Genomic DNA, 19104 nt, shown 5'->3' on the forward strand with positions numbered 1-19104 from the left:
GTCTAATAGACGTTAGAACACTGTAGGTAGTCGTGTTCGCTGAGGAGATTTGAGTTACAAGTACCGAAGATGCACTACTGTGAGTTCATGTCCCCCTTTTCTCTTTACTGTTTTCAGTCTTATACTTCGGGGGTGAAAAATACATGCGACAATTATTACAAACATTTATTTATATGGTATATTTAGCTTAAGGAGGGTTTATACTACTTAGATCATGTGAGTGGGTAGGTAGAACTTAAGGCCATTAATCCTCATTGTAGGACCGAGAGACATGAGTGATAGATCTATTCGGGTGTAGCGAGCCCCACTCCTGAGTCCGCCGAGTGGACCATGAGGTGACTATGTGCCCGACGCACAAATCTGCTAGGTTTGAGTCTTCCTGCATCACTTCACACGTATCATTGGCTTTGCAACCCAATGGTGATCTCGTTTTCCTTAATTGCTACATACCAGTGATTTTCATACATACAAACACATTATAAAAGTTTATACATACTCACTTACACATGAACTCGCTCAACTTTTGTTGATTTTTCAACTTACATGTATTTCAGGAAAAATAAGGGATCTGGAAAGTGTCTGCATTTGTGTCAAGCTGCGTATGAAATAAAGACGTCATCCAGGGTAGTAGGTTCAGGAGGTGTAACCCTTACCTGGACGGGGTACATGTCCTTAAACCATGTTTTTATTCAAGTCTTTTATTGTGTCATATAAACACGTTTTAAATTATGTTATGGTTGTATCTTGTTTTACGAGTCGACATTTTAAAAATGATGTTGTATTATTATTTCTAAACCTTATTAATGGATGAACATCTCTTGTTTTTATCATGTAGCATTGTTATGATTGATTGCTATGGTATTAAGAAGTCACACCAAATAAACCCACGCTTCCGCGAAAGTCAGGGTGTGTCACAAAAGTGCCAAGAGTAATAGTGTGATGAGACTGGGCACAAAACGGAAACTAATGAGTAAGATATACACAAAAAGAACCAGGAGATTTTAACTGTGGCAAAGAGATCACTACGAGCATGGATGTTTAATGACGAATCAAGCAAGTGAATAAGCGAGTGTATGAGTAGAGCTAGGAATACTCCCCAAAATCCCAATGTTGCCATGGGTACGTTCTACTCTACAACCAGCATGTATCAATTCCTTGGATACCAATGTCGGCTTGACTTAGTATCTTTTGCTACTAAGCATATACACGAAATAGAGTCATGTAGGTTAGACATGTCTTACTCTATCAACTTAGCTAACAGAGAATTAGCAGGGTCATGCGAAGTCACTAAGGGACACCGATACATTTCCTATTAACCGACCAGTTGCATTCATTTAGTTCGATACCAGTGTCGGTATTAGTTGCATCCCCATAGGATTTGAAATATACTTAGCCTAGAGTCAAGTAAACTAGACGTCCCCTCATTCCATAGTATTGGCCGACGATAAATTAGTGAGTCTGGAGAAGACATTAATGGATGCACACTCGAACTTGGAGCACAAAAATTTAACATTGACCATTTTTAGTTGTTCAATTGGGTTGCTACGACGTAGTTTTTGAAATAGACTAGTTATCCGACAATCAAGCTGAACTCACATGTCACGAGAAGATCATTCGCATCCCCCTGGTCAATGGAGAACATTTGTTAGTTCACAGGGAGAAACAGGACATGCCCCTACGAATTATTAATTGCATGAAGGTTCGAAAGTGTCTGAGAAAATGATGCATTGCCTTTCTTGCCCATCTAGTTGACAAGAAGGCCGAGGAGCGCAAGGTGAAGGACATACCCCTTGTAAGGGAATATCCCGAAGTCTTTCCAGAAGACTTGCCGAGACTGCCTCCACAACGACAAGTTGAATCCCATATCGACCTAGTGCTAGGAGCTGCACCGGTGGCAAAAGCCCCATATCGACTGGTGCCCTCGGAGATGCAGTAAACTACCTACTCAGCTTCAGGAACTACATGACAAAGGATTCATTAGACCGAGTTTCTCACCTTGGGGAGCTCCGACGCTATTTGTCAAGAAAAAGGACGGAACCTTTCGGATGTGCATCGACTATAGAGGACTAAACCAACTAACTATCAAAGAAACGGAATTCTTTACCGAGGATCGACGACTTGTTCGATCAATTACAAGGTTCCAACTTTTATTCCAAGATTGATTTAAGATCTGGATATCATCGGCTGAGAGTTTAAGAGGAAAGCATTCCTAAAACTGCATTTAGGACTCGCTATGGGCATTACGAGTTACTTGTTATGCCATTCGGCTTAACAAACGCTCCCGCCGTGTTCATGGGTTTAATGAACCGAGTATGCAAACCATACCTCGATAAGTTCGTGAACGTATTTATTGTTGACATATTAATATATTCACGGACTAAGGAAGAACATGAACAACACCTGAGAACTATTCTGGAGCCACTTAAGAAAGAACAATTGTATGCCACGTTCTCGAAATGTGAATTTTGGATTTTCGAAGTACAATTTCTCGGTCACGTGGTGAACGAGAACGGAATACATGTTGACCCAGCTAAGATAGAAGCCATAAAGAACTGGAATGCCCTAAAGACTCCAATGGAAGTAAGACAATTTCTGGGTTTAGTGGGATACTATCGAAGATTCATCGAGAAATTTTTTTAACCTCACTCACTCAAAAGGATAAAAAGGTTCGATTGGGGTGAAAAACAAGAAATGGCTTTTCAAACACTCAAATATTGTAACAACTGTCACGAAAATCAATAATTAGGATGAAAATTAGGTAATAAGAAAACCCTAATTGAAACACCCAAGTGATTCCGCATAAACCCTAAAATTTTCATAACAATCGGAATCAGGATCAGGGCCCCTAAAACTCAGGGGGGGTAAACCCTAGTTGGTAATATCTTAACAGTTTTACGTGGGAGCTAAGTTTTCAGTCGAAACCAACTCACCCAAGCTACCTGTACACGAACACACCCTATGCTAGACTAGGGTCTCTCGCGCCACGCGACACGCGCAAGGAAATCCTTCGCGTGGCGCGAGGGAGCGCATTTTTCAGATATAAATAGGGGATGTTGGCACTTGAAGTTTGCTGTTAATTCGACGTTCAAACTCAATTTCTACGTTGAGTTATGACCGAAACAATACACAACACACACTAATCACGAAGTGCTGCCGCAATCAGGGTAATAACTCGATCGCTGTTACGATTCAACGTCCGATCGATTATAACTATCCAACGATTGTCCGAGTGCTGCTCAAATTGAGCTTGTACTTTGATTATTCGTCGTGATTTCGACTTGAATATTAGAGTGCTGTTCGAATTCGGACTATGCTCTGTTATTCGTTGTGAATCCGATTGAATTATCGAGTATTGCACTGATTAATCGTTGTGAGGGTTTAATCTCGTGAATTGACGTAACTGCTGTATTAGTTACTAACCTGCCTGTGTGTGCATTGTGTTAATTTAGGTTAATCGAGGCTAATCAGTAGGCTTATATCTTGCTCGTTAATCTGCAATGTGAGTCATTCTTCTTTTAAACTGTTTTCTCACAGTTTGTGAGTAAGTTTACAAAACTCCAAAGTTATTTTCAAAGGTTATAATTACAGGGATTAAGTCTATGTGATCACCAAATTACAGCCGGTATGTGGGGTTTTGTATACATTACTTATTTCCCGTCACACTTGGACAAACGGGTGGCCAAGGGGTGATCTGACCACAGTCACAGACACCATTGGACAAATGGGCTAGCCAATGGTTGGTCGAGTGACAAAACTGTGGGTAGTTGGTTTGATATCAGAAACATTGTAATTCCCCTTAATACTGTAATTTATAACTAACGGGTCGTTTTAGAAAACAGAATGATTCACTCAGTATTTCCCCGCTGACAAAACCTTTTCAAACATGTTTCAGGTGATCTGTGTGATCCAGGAAAAGTGCAGTAAAGCACTACAAGCTCAGAGAAGTGGCTCATTGTGAATAAATAAATAAAACATGTTTTGGCAAATAATGATTTCTGTGTGAAATCAACTGATTGTAAATTATGGGAATTTATCCCTAAAACTTTGTATAATATATTAAACGAGTAATATTTTACGGTGAAAAGATCCTGTAATAAAAGACTTCCGCTGCCGCATAAATCAGATACCACAGGTACCACTGGACTGCTCGCGGCTCCGGATTCCATCCAGGGTGGGTCGGGGGTCGCGACAGAAGGTGGTATCAGAGCTAATAATTAATAATTAATAATTAAATTGAGCCACTGATCGAGCCACTGATTTAAGCCTATTATGGAATTAAGTATTTGACAAAATACTTAATCCTACTAGTTATCATTCTGTGATTATTTGTTGTATTAACTGATTATTTGTTAGTTACAGTATGGGTAAACAAAAGCTGTCTGCTATCTATCACAAATTAGATATTGCATCTTCTTCTAAAAACCCAGTAAACCTAGAAGAAGGAATCTTTGTCCGCAAGGAAAACTATGAGAATCCTCTCTCCCCAGAGAAAAGGGATTCGATACTTAAAAAGAGTCAGGAGAAAAAGAAACCCCGAACCAAGAGAGTTAGGTTTAACCCAGATGTCCAAGAGTTGGGTAATAGCACACCTTGGGAAGATAAAATAGACAAAGAATGGGCAAATCTCTATATGCTAGCTACTGTAGCAGAAAATGCCAATCTCTAAATATCCGATAAGTTGGGTCTAGTAAGAGAAATCACAATCCAGTAAATAAATAAAATCCTAGTGTGTTTATTTCTGTTATCCTTTGTATAAATTGGTATGCAATAAAACTTCAGTGTTTGTTTGTTAAACTTTGTTCCAAAGTTTTAACATTACATTCTTGTATTTTGCATATATCTATACTATCTATAATATACATATCCAAAGGACTTCTTAAGGTCATTGAAATTTCCTTAAAACACCCCTAAAGCATGATGTACAAGTCTTTTAAGTACCACAAAACATCACTTTCCACTTATACCCTTTCACTAAAAAAACACACTAAAAACACGGGATACGTTTCACCATTTCAAAACATTTCAAAATCGCCTGCTTCCCTGCTCCTCTCTCTCTCTCTCTCTCTCTGGCGATTCCAGATCTGGATCTGGATCTAGGGTTTTCCTCTAAGGCGATTCAAGCTGCTAATCTTACATCTGGTACGCAATATCTTCTTCCTATCAACCCTAAACTTAATGGAGACGGTGGAAAGGGTGGTCGGATATGTTCGAGTTGGGCTTCCATGCCGTTCGGAACCAAAACACTCCGATTAGGTAACGGCTTCTCTACTACAAATTCCAACCTAGATCTGGCTTCTAACGTTTAACTTTTGGTGGTGATAGTATGAATATCACTTTTTTTGTATATTATGATCTTTAACTTTGATTATGCTTCTGATGATGATTCCTGATGATTGATGATATGGGATTTGTTGGTTTGTGATAATGATTGTCAGATGCGGTTTTGGTTTCCGTTTAACATTAGGAACGGTAAATTTTTGTGCTGAGGTTGATTTGTGTAGTTGACTAGGACTCGCCTCTTTTTGTATTTATTGGTTTAGACTACAAGAAGCATCATTTGGTTCGGTTACTGTTAATGTTCCTTGTTTTCTTGAAATGGGAATGTTTTGATTTAAATAAGTTTCTTTCTTTGCAGCTAGAAGTTTATTATCCAGACTCTTGACAATAATTGTGAACTTTAGAACAAGAAGATCAACAAAGGGGGATTTGTGTCTGTTTATGTTTTGTTTACCTGCTAATTGATTTCAAGTAAGTTAATTATCCTATATTAAACTTTGTGTTGGTGTAACTTTGTGTTTTACGATCACATAATGAACACTGTATTTGCTTTTGTGAACTTCAGAAACCTTGAGGTGGCATTACGGTTTCAAGATGCGTCTAATGGCAAATATTGGAACCTGTTTGAAAACTTTTGTGTCTTGTGTGTTTAGTTTTGTTTCTTGCTGATTAAGTTTCTGTATTTTTCTGTTCAATCAAGTTAAAATGGTTCTTCATTTTTTGTATCTATGAAAATGATTGTTGAAAGGTGTAATGTTGGAGTGACCTGGCCTATATTTATCAGACTCGTTCCACCTAATGAAAATCCCTAGATATAGGGATGTCCTCTAACTGTTTGATGACTTGTCTGAGTGGAATTGTGTTGTATTATATTAAGTTTTGTTTATTTTATTTTGATTAAATTCAAAGGTTGCAGCATGCTTAATAATCTTCATGAAAAAATTGCATATTATCTTAGCACTACATCATCTTTGACTTGTTAGCGGTTGTGGTTCTTTTGTTCCTTCAATATATTAATTTTTTTTGCTTTTATGTTTCAGGGTTACTTTACTGGTTTACCAGATTTCAGTTTTTTACAGTGCCCAGGTGACTATTTATGACGGTATTCCAGCTGAGAAGGTTTATAGCATCCTGCACATTTTTATATATATTTTTTGAAAAATTGCTGGCTGAGTGTATTTAGTTTTGGCTGTTATTGCAGCTTGCTAGCTGGTGTAAGCCCGATTCATTTTTCTCATGAAAATCGAGTTGATGGTAACATGCCTACAAGGTCTCCTAAATGTCTTTTGCAATTTCCAAATACTAAATGAAAACGTGCTCTGTCACTACAAGAAAATGATGCTAATGCAACCCTTATAAAATGTTGCATTAGGGGTTAAAAAGGTTGCATTAGGCCTAATGCAACCTTTTATCAAGGGCTGCATTAGATGAAGTTGCATTAGACCTAATGCAACCTTTTTGTTAGAAAATGCAACCTTTTTGTTAGAAAATGCAACCTTTTTTTAAAGAGTTGCATTTACTATTCAAATGCAACCTTTTCATAATGCAACCTTTTTTATATCCTAACGCAACTTTTTTTACTTTCAGTGCAACTTTTCTAGCACTCAAATGTAACCTTTGTTATCTCAAATGCAACTTTTGCCACCTCAAACGCAACCTTTTCTACACCAAAATGCAACCTTTGTTACACTCAAATGCAACCATTATTATATAAAGAGTAAAACAAATGCAACCTTGATTATAGTCAAAGGCAACTCTACAACATCATTGTTTGATGTACTAAAATTTTTATTAATATGGAATAGTATCTCAATTACACCAGCACAATAACATAAATGTAATCAATATCTTATGTTGTACTTTAACATATATTTCCAATTTCAAAATAACAAAGTAATCCAAGTAAAGTTGTTAATTCAATCTGATCATCTTCTCAAAACTCCACTTGTCATTCACATACCCCAAAGTAAAATGGCCTGCAACAGATATATGAATATAATTAATGGAATGAATAAGAAGCTAAATAGTGATGAAACCAATCAATTACAAAGATAATAAGTAATAAGTTAATTTACCATAAATTTATGGAGTATTGTCCCCCTTTCTTGTGCTTTTTAAAAGATGTGAAGCCTTGCTATGCTGATGTTCCCACATCGCCCATGCAGACCTCTAGTTTTATGGCTTATTTAATTCTTGTTCTAAATTTTTAGTAATTCTTTATGGTGATTTCTCTTAGATTTTGAATGATTTAGCACTTAGATTTTTGGGCGAGTTCTGACGCTGACGTTTTATCAAAAACCTGGCGCTGCTAAGATTTCACATTCACGTTACACTCTGATTCCCTAAATATGCTACTACGAAAAAAACTTAACTAAAAAAAGTTCAGAATATAAGGAATATAGTTAGCTGGGACGATAGGGATCTAAAGTATAAAATATGTTGTAGATTAGAGTTGACCCATTCCGACTTGTATCAATTGGTATCAAAACTGATTCTGACCCGAACCAAACTGAGCTTTTTATAAAAAAATGACATGTTCTGACACGAACCTATTATGACCCATCACTGCGCCCAACCTGACCCACCCATTCTGCCAGGTATATCTCACATATTTTTATGCTCAATAGAATTTGTATGCTTAATAACTTGAAGAATCAAACTTAAAAGGCTAAAACTAAAAAAACTAGTAGTTGGATGACCTGGTTACATATAAAAATATTAACAGCTAGCAACTTACAGATGTATACTAGATGTATATTAAGCAAAATTGATGAGTCCTTGCATAGCGATTTCTGCATCCTCTCTAAGATGTTTATTTGTACCAGATCCATGTCCAATCTGATCTATAATTAATCAAAAAATAGTTCCAATATTATAAATGTAAGATGATATATTCACAATCAGACACACCTAGAAAAGAAACAACCCATATTATCCCAATGTGAATCTTTGCACATTTGATGAACCGAACCACCACTCGGAAGAAAGCCTAAAGTAAATCCCAAAAGATAACAAACTGTATAATAAAATGAGTATAAAAATTCTTTAACGTGAATGATAAACAAGTGAAAAACTCTTACCAGAAGCTGCAATACGTAACAACTCTTTGTATCTGTAGAAACTAAAAGTTGGACGCCTTCTGAATTTCACTTTTTATTTTTTTTAAGTTCTGGATTTTTTTTCAGAAAGAGATTGCATCAATTTAGAACCTTTAAAATGGTACTAGCTAATTAAAATGCCAAAATAAATACTTTATTTCATCTTGAAGCCACATTTATTTATTGACGATGAAAAATAATTCAATTGGAAACTACGAACCAGCAGGAAGCAGGCCTGGAAACAATCCACCACAAATACAAATACAAAACACCAAACCATATACATACTTCGACACCACATACTATATTTTTTAAATAGAGAAGCTATCAAAAGGGTCAAGACCTACGGTACCACAAATACAAATACAAAACACCAAACCATATACCATATACATACTTCGACGCGAACCGTTTCGACCGTACCGTTTCAACACGTACCGTTTCGACCTATACCGTTTCGACCAGTACCGTTTTGAATCGAACCGTTTCGACGCGAACCGTTTAGACGCTTACCGTTTCGACGCGAACTGTTTCGAGGCGAACCGTTTCAACCCATACCAAAACCCGTATCATGTTCCAAGAAAATAAGTTCCTCTCGTCCATTTCAATTCATCAAACAACATTCGACGTCAATCATAATCCCACACTTGACATGCATCGACAACTAACATTCTATTCGTCAAATACACTTTCAGTTGACATTATAACCACATGACATTATAACCACATGTTTAAAAGTTGGCATTTTGTCAAACAAAGAAGGTATAAATTCTCTTAATCTATTAATTAGTTTTAACCCGATAAATTGCCCCTTGATGTACAATCACTTATTTTTTTTAAAAAAACATTTTTTAACCAACCCGACCCGACCCGACCCAAAACCCATACTGACCCGAACCCGTTTTGACCCGAACCTGTTTCGACCCGAACCAAAACAACCGTTTTTTTAATTGACTCGTTCCGACTGTGGCCACTAACCGCCATAAAACAACTATAGCACGTGAAGCTGTTTTGACCCAACCCGTTTTGACCCGAACCTAACTCATTTCACATTGTTTTTATAAAAGCTGCCCGTTTTGACCCGAACCTAATTTGACCCTTTACACAACCAAACAAAACCAAACCCAACCCAACCAGCCCGATACCATCAGTCATGATAATGACATTCTAAGACATTAAAAAAATGAATTTAAACCATCACATACACAACACACCACAGCCCAACCCAACCCGCCCACTTTGACTGTCTAGGATAGTTGTAGATTTAAGAATCACCTTTTAAGAAGGGGAATATGTAATTCTCATAAACATACCTGAGTAACTTTGAAGACCTCATCCAGTCATTCTATATTCACATGTCCCATGTACAAATAATCATACATATACATGTTGAAGGCTGCAAAAAAAAAAAAAAAAAAAAAAAGAACAGTCACACAAAGAAGTTTTATCCAACATAAAAAAAGTGAATGTGTATTGTATGCATGAAAACATGGAACCTTACTCCTTACCTTCATTATTTAAGTTGTGCAAAAAACAAAGTCAATAATAAGATAATTGCCACTGCTACGTGCGGCGTGCGTGAAGTGAAGCCGCGCAGCTGCGAGCGTGCAGCCGTTGTTGCGTGCGGTGAAGTCGCGCAGCCGCGGGCATGCAGTCGCTACGGCTGCTGCTCAAGGGATTAGTTCGGTTTGTTGGGATAATGATCTTTGATTATTATTTATCTGGTTCATAATAAGTACTTCATTTTCTCATCTAATTTTAATATACATGAAAGTAATAAATGTAATTTGATTAAAATATAATGATGAGCGGCTCGAAATGAGTTGAGCTTAAACAAGTCTGAGCCCACGCCTAAATAAAAGCTTATTTTGTAAAAAAGCCCGAGCTTCACTTATCGACCTTGAGCCTACTCATGAGCCTAAACGAGCTTAAAATTTATATATTTTGTTTTTAATATATAAAATATATATTCATATAATAGTAATTTTATGTATAGAATTATAACAAAATAACTAAATTATATGTATACACAAACACACACACACATTATAAAAATTAATGATAATCAATATAAATTAACTAATAAATATTAAACGAGTCGAGCTCGAGCTTTAGAACAATGCTCAAACTGAGCCGAGTTCGAGCTCTCATAAGTAAAGCGAGCTCGAGCTCATCTCGTTTGCACACATAGTCAAATACCTAGGGATAAGCAAACTAGAAAAAGATGTACAACACATTTAAAGTAATCGATAAAGGCATGAAACATATGCAAGTAATCCAAAATGGACCAGCTAGTTAAAAATATTACACCTGTAATTACTAAGGAAATGAAACTGCACAACTCTTTACATAAGGAGTGCAAGTCTTCAACCAAGTAAACAAACAATATGACATAAGAATCTAGAAACTATGTAGGAAGCCTAATAGTTGTAATGTACCATGTTTTTATTTTTGATTTTGTGTGTTTTTTTTATAAAAGTAGGCATAATGTATCACATATTTTTAGATAAGTTGCTATTACAATTTGCAGACAAAAAGAACGTAAATATTGTATAAATTGTAATGAAAGATAATAGTAAACAAGCAGCCAAAGCACAGAAGTTTCAAGATTCCAATCAATGAAAATTATTTGATCAACAAATATAAGTCAAAACAAATGAAATATTACAAGAACTTACCCCGTTCTTACTACAAATGATACACTACCAAATCATCAAATTCAATGTACCATCACAGAGATTCTCTGGCTTTGCTATAGAACCCTAGTTAACAAAATTTAAATCAAACCCAAGTCCCCAAACTGATCATTAATCACACACATGACTCACTTACAAAATTTAATCAACAAATCTATAATAGAATGCACCCATAATACAAAATTAGAATGTACTCAATGATGAGTGATATACCTTAAGTTGTATTACAAGGGTTTCTTCTGTAAAAGATATTAGAAATCCTCCTAACATAAGATATCCCCTCCAACACACATATGCCCCAAAAAAAATTCAAAATTCAATGTTTTAATTAAAACCCTAATTGTGATTGAAGCAAAACTGGTCGAAGAGAAACAAATATACCTTCCGGGGCTGAAGTGAAGCGAAGAAGAGTTGAGTGACAAGGTATGAGCGGCGATGAGAGATCATCTGGTGGTGCAGTTGTGGTTCATCGGTTACTCAGTTGCGATTCATTAGGGGCGTAGTAGTGGGAATCGATAAGAGGAGACGATCTAGCAGTTTCAGCGAAAGAATAGCGATTGGGGTGGGTAATGGGAGAGATGAATGTTCATTGTGAAATCTCATAGGGAAATCTAAACTTTTGGGGGAACTATTTAGATTTTGGGAGGGAGATTAAAATAATTATAAAATGTGATTGTATAATGATGATATATATTTAGGTTATAACTATCGAAAAAAATTAATAAATAATTTTTATATTCTTTATTTATATTCAATTGTATACTTTATTTATATTCAATTGTTCGATCACGATTAACATTTTTAACCAACTTAGACCATGGTCATGATAACTTGTAGGTCGCTCAGTGTGGGATAAAGCTCCTCGCCACATCACCCCAATGGCATCTCAAACCATCTCCTAGGTGTCATTGAAGGGCATCATTGTATGCTTCGCTAGCCCTTTAGCAGACGTGAGAAGAGACCCACTTGCATAACCAACAAAATTTCTTTTTTATTATTTTATTTTTTACATAGTTTAAGGTGGTTTTATCTCATACGCAACCTTTAGCACTAGAGTTGCATCTAAGCTTGGACAATGTAACTTTTCTAACAAAAGTTACAAACTCCAATAAAATATGCAACTTTTCAAGAAAAAGTTGTAATTTTAAGTAAAATTTGCAACTTTTGAGTCAAAAGGTTGCAATTTTGATCAAATTTTGCAACTTTTTATTAAAAAGGTTACATTAGATCTTTTAATGCAACCTTTACGTTGAATTATGTTGCATTAGAGTCTAATGCAACATTATTGAAAAGAGTTGCATCTAAAAAGTTGCATTAGGCTCATTTTCTAGTAGTGTGTGTTTCTTATAATGGTAACTTTTTTATTTATATATATGAACTATGTTTGATTATGATTACTCTTTTTATTCAGTTCATCAACATTAACTTTTATAGGCAAAAGATCAAATACAAATAATCTTAACATACTAAACATACAAATTGAAGGTTTTTTAGGTATATTTGTAGAGTAACTTTGATAGTTATTGATAATTACAAAAATGTCACCTTGTCTTTTTGAGTTTTCCTTCAATTTGTATGTTTAGTATGTTAAGATTATTTGTACAAGAACTTTACCCAACTTTTATATTATAATAAGCATGTAGTCTTCGAGTTTGGTGGTAAATAAATAAGTTTCTTTGACAATCAATTTGAGTTTAGAATCAAAAGATAAAAACGTGTCTACCCATTTACGCCACTCTTAATTTGTTAACCAGTTAATGGCTCTTCAAGCTTCAATGCTTTTAACAGCCTTTTGGAGATTAGCTTTACTTCCAGGAGGTAATAAATAGTAAAAATACGGTGAAGCAATCAAAATTATCCTTTTAGAACATGCATTTCTTTTTCTTTTTTTGCTTGAGAACATCCAATGGCAGCCATAGGTGGCCTGTTTCCGTTCTTAATTTTTGACTTCTTGTGGTGTGATTTGTTTTATAGTCGTCTTTACCTAGCGAAGCTGTGTATGATGTTGTTGCCCTGGGTCCTATGAGGGGGGTTTATAATTTCAATTTAAGTACATTGATTAGGTTATAGTTCTTTGAGGATTTTAGTTTCATACTAAGTCGTTGAAAGATCTTTTAGAAATCTAAGGAATTCTCTTTTAAAAGAATCTTCATGCTGTCAAATTTTTGCATTGGTGCTTTTATAAATCTAGAAGTATTAGAGCTTAATTATATAATCTTTATAAGCTGCGATATCATGTTTATTGCTACTTCATTTATGCTCTTTGGATTAGTTTTTTTTTTGGCTAATTTTGATTACCAAATTCTGTGGACTTCCTCAGGCTAAAGCAACTATTTTACATCTAACAGAAGAAAAAAGATCGGCTACTCGAGAGAAGCACTTCTTACAGGGATAACTGGTTTGTTTTCTAATGCATCTATTTATTTCATACGAAGTAAATTACTTATATTCCTCAAGAGTTTAAAAGTGTTATGTCTACCTCTACTTCAATTAAGTTGGTGTCCAAATAGGTTTAAGGCACAATGTTACCAACTGCACTCCTGGTTTGTCACAGTGATGTCATTGTCACATAATTGGTTTTACCTTTTTTACGTTGCATCTTTTGTTGGTTTACTTGCTTTCTGGATTAGTTAGAGGAAGATGAATGGCTGTGCTCAACTCGATGGAGTAGGTTTTAAGGATAATTTTTCTGACATATTAGAGTTCTTTAATCAAACTAACGCCTTATATGTTAAGAAATCGGAGATGAATAATCATCCCAAAGTTGTGTTTAAGTCTCGCTATCACAATAATGCTGGTACTGCTCATCTTATGCAGTTGACGGCATCCACTGATTTGGACGGTGCTCTGACAGGCTTATATGCACCTGGATGCACCACAATGGCGTTTGCCGTTTTTTAGCATGCTTCTTTCTTTATGGGTTGGTTACTCTGAAGTTAGACCTGATGTGGAGCGTCGATACCTGTATCAGAGTTGATGCTTGCAACAAGTGTTCACTTACGAGTAACTTCCGCGGCTACATCTTAAAGCCCTATTATAGCCTAGCTGTCTCTATAATGTTGTTCCTAAGCCTTTTATGTGGGTGATAGTTGCACTTGATTATGGCAGGCAACTTACCGGCTTATATTCGCTTATCCAACTCCCAACTTGATGCACAAGAACAACATTATAACGTGTTCTAATGCCGAGTATTTACAGCAAAACTCCACTATCAGATGTTTTGGCTAGATTCATTTGGGTTCTTTGATGCTTTCGTGGGTCATTGTAGAGTTTATTCATATTTACACATTATTCTATTGTAGTTTTGCACCTCCAAGCTGGATCCTGATTCAAAAACTGATACAAACCATTCCAAGAGCTGCTTGGGTGAAACTGGTTGCTATGTGAGAGGGCCGGCTCAACCAATTTGGTGGTCTAAAGTGAACTAACAACTTGAGGACTTTTTTTTCAAAAAACACACTATTTGAGAAAAACCCGCATTTACAGGTTTTAAAACGAACCACATTATTTTCTCTCTAATTTTCTGGTGTTTCGGAAGACGAAGACGAGCATCTGGCTCAATTCCTAGAATCCGAGGTTCTCTCAGAGGTCTCCGATGAGGTAAAACGTTTGTTTATCTAGATCCGATGTTATTGTTTCTGACTATGAATTTGTGTAATTCAGGAAGATGCGAAATCCGACGTGAGGCCCTAATTTTGAGATTTTTTTCCATTCGTTATCAGCAGCGGCAAACCACTTCGGTGCTGGGCCTTCCTTTTGCCAACACATAAGTTGTAGGTATATTTTATGTTGCTTTTTCCTTAACTGATATATCTATATCAATCCTCTGCACACTTTCAATCTTATATAATATAATAGATGTCTCCATTTTCACCTTCTATTTTCGTGCTGCTGTAAATCACATATGTTACTGCTATAGCTTCCTTTAATGTGATATTTCGCAAGGCGTTATTCACAGGGAACTGAAGCCTGAAAATATGCTAATAAGCGAGGATTTCCAGCTTAAAATTGCCGATTTTGGCATTGGTTGTGAGGAGGCGTATTGCGATTTTTTTGCAGATGATCCTGGAACTTACCGTTGGATGGCTCCCGAGATGATTAAACGGAAATCCTACGGTTGGAAAGTTGATGTGTACGGATTTGGGCTCATTTTATGGGAGATGGTGGCGGGACTATCCCATATAAAGATACGACTCCAATACAAGCTGCATTTGCCGTAGTCCATAAGGTATATCGTCTTCATTTGTCACCTATATACATTGGTGTGCTAAACGGGTCGTGGGTTGAACATGGCACGAACCCGAAACACTGCATGAACCTGAAAATTGTGTCTGGCAGGTGAACCTGAACACGGCACGAGTATTCTCAGGTTGACACAACCACGACCCGTTTAACCCGATTTTTTTATGTTTTGCATAATTGCTCTAAAATTACAATCTCTTATAATATTTAAATGTTGCCGCAAAATTGCCAACCTTCAGTTATGACATAAGAAACACTATTCAGAAAATATAAACGGGTTACAAGAGTCAACCCGTGAACCCGCAGGTCAACCAAACCCAGCCTGTTTATCTAAACGTGCTCGTGGCTTCGGCCGAAGCTGGCCCTAAAACATTTAGACTAAACCCAAACCTATGAATATCATATTAGGTTCGTGTGGTATTATAAATTTACCCCCCCCCCCCACACACACACACACCCCACCATCACCACCACCACCCAATGCACACGACACAACCTATTGTCCAGATTATTACAACTTCGAATTACAGAAGATCTAATAAGCATGATCTCCAGCGGTCTATTATAACTTAATTTTGACTTTTCATCATCATATATCAGCTCTTAAAATTTTTTACATTCGCGTTTTCAGAATCTACGACCGACTATTCCGAATAACTGTCCTCCAGCAATGAGAGCATTAATCGACCAATGTTGGTCATCACACCCCGAGAAAAGGCCCGAATTCTGGCAGGTGGCGAAGGTGTTAGAGGAGTTTGATACATTAGTCGCTCGCGAAGGAAATTTGGATCTTTTACAATACCCGACATGTTTAGATCATAGAAAGGGACTTCGTCATTGGATTTAAAAACTCGGCCCTCATCATCAACAACAATCCAACTCAGCCCATGCCTAAACTGAGGTTTTTGTGAAACTTTTTGCAATGTAACTAAACTGCGGATTTAGATTGGTGGTAAAATGTTTTATATATAACTTGCTGCTTGTTTGTTTGATTTGTTTCTTGAATTGCATGTGGCAAGTAAATTAAATAAATGATTGGATAAATTGAAAGTCAGTTGTCTAATTGTGATTCTATCAAAACGCGATAGCACAAACACATCTATAACGTCCAGTTCTTTTTTTTTTGGGGTGGGGGTGGGGTGGTGAATATCTGTTTCAGATGTGTAATATAAAGTTTATAATTTAAAAATATTGAGTTTATTAGCTTATTAGCATTTCAACTTCATGTCGGTTTTCATCAACTAACAGAAAAAACGAGTGCCAACATATCACAAATAAGAAAACCAACTTAAGTACTATACAATATATTATGGGATGACTGATAAACTAATGGTAAACTAACGGATTGGTTTGATTAGTTTCGAGCTTATGGTTGTGCTTTTGTTGGCTTGGCGCAGTTCGGTTTGTTTACATCCTTTTAAAACTCTTTAAATCGTTATGACCGGTTTTGAAGTAACTTAACCGAAAATTTAGATTTTAGTTATGACCCAACTAAACTAGACCTTCTCATGCACACCCTTAGAATTACTAACAAGTGTTGTGTTTCCCGTTGCATCGCGAATTTGGTTTTGGTTATGGCTCAAAACCGAACCGTCCCGTACATAGCCCTAAACACATCAATCTAAGTAATATGTTTCCCGCCGCATCGCGCGGGTAAACGACTAGTACTATGCAGCATGAATGAGATGTCGGAAGCATTCCAGAATCTCAACTTATATCCAGTGCCTATCGAAGTCTCTCACGACTTTACTGGTTACATTGCTGACATAGAAGAACCTGTGGAATTCAAAGCTCCACCGCTGGAAAAAGCCAAACCTAAAAAGAAAAGAAGATACGTAGGGTGGAGGAAAGTACGCCGTAGGAAACCAACCACTAGGAGACTTCCTAAAATAGAAAATCCTGTGAGCATGAACAAGGGAAAGGAAATAGAAACTGGAGAAAGTTCAAAGCCACCAGAAAAGGAAATAGGAATAGATCTTAAGCAAAAGGGAATAGATATAGGAGAAAGCTCTAAACAGTCTGAGGAAATCACATTCCAGGACGAAATAGACCGCCTACTGGATAATTGTGATGTTCTAGAGCCTATCAACGATAATCTCTTCTCTTATCCTGCTACAGCCCAATTCCCAATAAACCTAGGACCAGCTATTCCAGACCCACTAGTTCACACCAGACCATTAGGCCAAATGGAGGAATGGTGGACTAATGACTGGCAATTCCAACATATAGTTAATAGTCCCTATAGTTTTCTCCCACAGTTTGATCCAGAACCTATCCCTAATCCGCCAATGAGCTATGAAAATTTAGCTGAGTTACGTCAGTTTGGTGAAGAACTGATAGGCACCGGGAATAGGATCCGGGAAATGGGGGAGCAGATCTCTTGGAAGTACGACGAGAGGGAGCGTCGTTACTAAAACTGCCAGTGGACCAAAAGATAGGAAGGGCTGGAAAAAGTTTGTCTATATTATAACTAATATAGTAAAACTGATTCTGTAAAATGGGCAATAAAACCTTGTAAGATATGGTGTGTACGGAGGCATATACAATATACAATAACAAAATGAAAGTCGAGAAATCGACAATTTTGGTTATGTTTGTATGTTGTAGTAATTTATGTCTTCATCTGTGCTAAATTTGTTATTAATAAGTTAGACACTAATAAATTCCTACTAATTAACAGATGGAAAACGTTAACAATGAACCAATTAATGAAGCAAATCAATCTGAGCAAGAACAGGAAGATCAATATATAACCCGACAAGATATCGAGCACTTTATCGCCCAAGGGATAGCTCATGCTATTCCAGAAATTGTGGCTGCTGTTCAAAAACCTGCCAAACCACAATTAATTCCTAGTAAACGTATTCCAGAAGATAACGGCGGTAACAGCATAAATGGAGGCGGCAATCATGACGATCATGATCCGCAACAGGCCCCACTCCCTAAGAGAATAAAAGCTGCAACGCCTGGTTGCACTTACAAAGAGTTTCTTGCTTGCAAACCCACTGAATTTGCAGGTAATGAAGGGGCAACTGCAACACTGCGTTGGTTAGAGAAAACCAAAGCAGTAATTGCAATAAGCAAATGTGCCGAAGAGGATCAAGTGATGTATGCATCAAATCTGTTCAAAGAAGGAGCACTAGAATGGTGGAACACGGTCCTCCAGGCAAAAGGAAGAAGGATAGCCTATGCCATGAGTTGGGAAGAATTTAAGAGTCTTGTCGAAAGAAAATTCTGTCCCGAATACGAGAAGGAACAAATGGCAAACAAGTTCCTGAGTCATCGTATGTTAGGTGTAGACTGTCGAGGATATACTTCGACATTCTTTGAATACGCAAGGGTGGTGCCAACACTGGCTTCGCCAGAACCGGTACTCATTTCCCGTTACATCTGGGGGTTAATTAGTGAAATCCGAAACATCGTTAAAGCTGCGAGACCTCGTACCATTGACGATGGGATGAATTGGTACGCACAAGAGAGGAAGATCGTAAGAAGGAAATAGCTCAGAAGATTACCCAAGGATTTCGTATGGGTAATATCAAGAAAAGAGGAACAGGGCAATCCTCATCACCTCCTTTCTGCAGAAATTGCAAAAAGAAGCATTATGGACAATGCAATATAGTTTGCAATTTTTGCAAGGCAAAAGGACATCGTGAAGAAGACTGCAGGAAGAAAACAAGAATTTGTTATAACTGCAGAGAAAGGGGACATTTTCAATCCGAATGTCCTAAGCTAGCTAAACCAGTAGATAACAAAGCTAAACCCGCTGAAGGAGCAACCAAGAAAAATGC

General features: G+C 36.9%; 1 protein-coding gene and 1 long non-coding RNA gene across 5 annotated transcripts; one reads left to right on the forward strand and one right to left on the reverse strand.

Moving 5' to 3' along the window:
- Positions 1-7041: 7041 nt before the first annotated feature.
- LOC110910078 lies at positions 7042-11715 on the reverse strand. Of its 4 annotated transcripts, none has more exons than XR_002575834.2 (5): positions 11453-11715; positions 9689-9771; positions 8015-8120; positions 7353-7582; positions 7042-7253 (listed from the first exon to the last, which is right to left on the reverse strand). It is a non-coding gene; the product is annotated as an uncharacterized LOC110910078 (long non-coding RNA). The 4 variants fall into 4 exon arrangements; XR_002575833.2 differs by having other exon boundaries at positions 7353-7585; XR_002575831.2 differs by having other exon boundaries at positions 7353-8120.
- Positions 11716-15017: 3302 nt separating this feature from the next.
- Positions 15018-16187, forward strand: LOC110913128 (serine/threonine/tyrosine-protein kinase HT1-like). Its single transcript, XM_022157979.2, has 2 exons — positions 15018-15299; positions 15945-16187. The coding sequence occupies exons 1-2, from the start codon at positions 15225-15227 to the stop codon at positions 16158-16160; spliced, it is 291 nt and encodes a 96-aa protein (XP_022013671.1). The 5' UTR covers positions 15018-15224; the 3' UTR covers positions 16161-16187.
- Positions 16188-19104: the final 2917 nt, after the last annotated feature.

The sequence above is a fragment of the Helianthus annuus genome, chromosome 15 (assembly GCF_002127325.2).
Source record: "Helianthus annuus cultivar XRQ/B chromosome 15, HanXRQr2.0-SUNRISE, whole genome shotgun sequence".
In the NCBI taxonomy this organism is placed as follows: domain Eukaryota; kingdom Viridiplantae; phylum Streptophyta; class Magnoliopsida; order Asterales; family Asteraceae; genus Helianthus; species Helianthus annuus.

Coding starts and splice junctions, on each gene's coding strand:
- LOC110913128 (XM_022157979.2), top strand. CDS start 15,225: ATGGGAGATGGTGGCGGGACTATCCCATATAAAGATACGACTCCAATA. Junction 15,300..15,944: donor CATTTGCCGTAGTCCATAAG/GTATATCGTCTT, acceptor TCGCGTTTTCAG/AATCTACGACCGACTATTCC.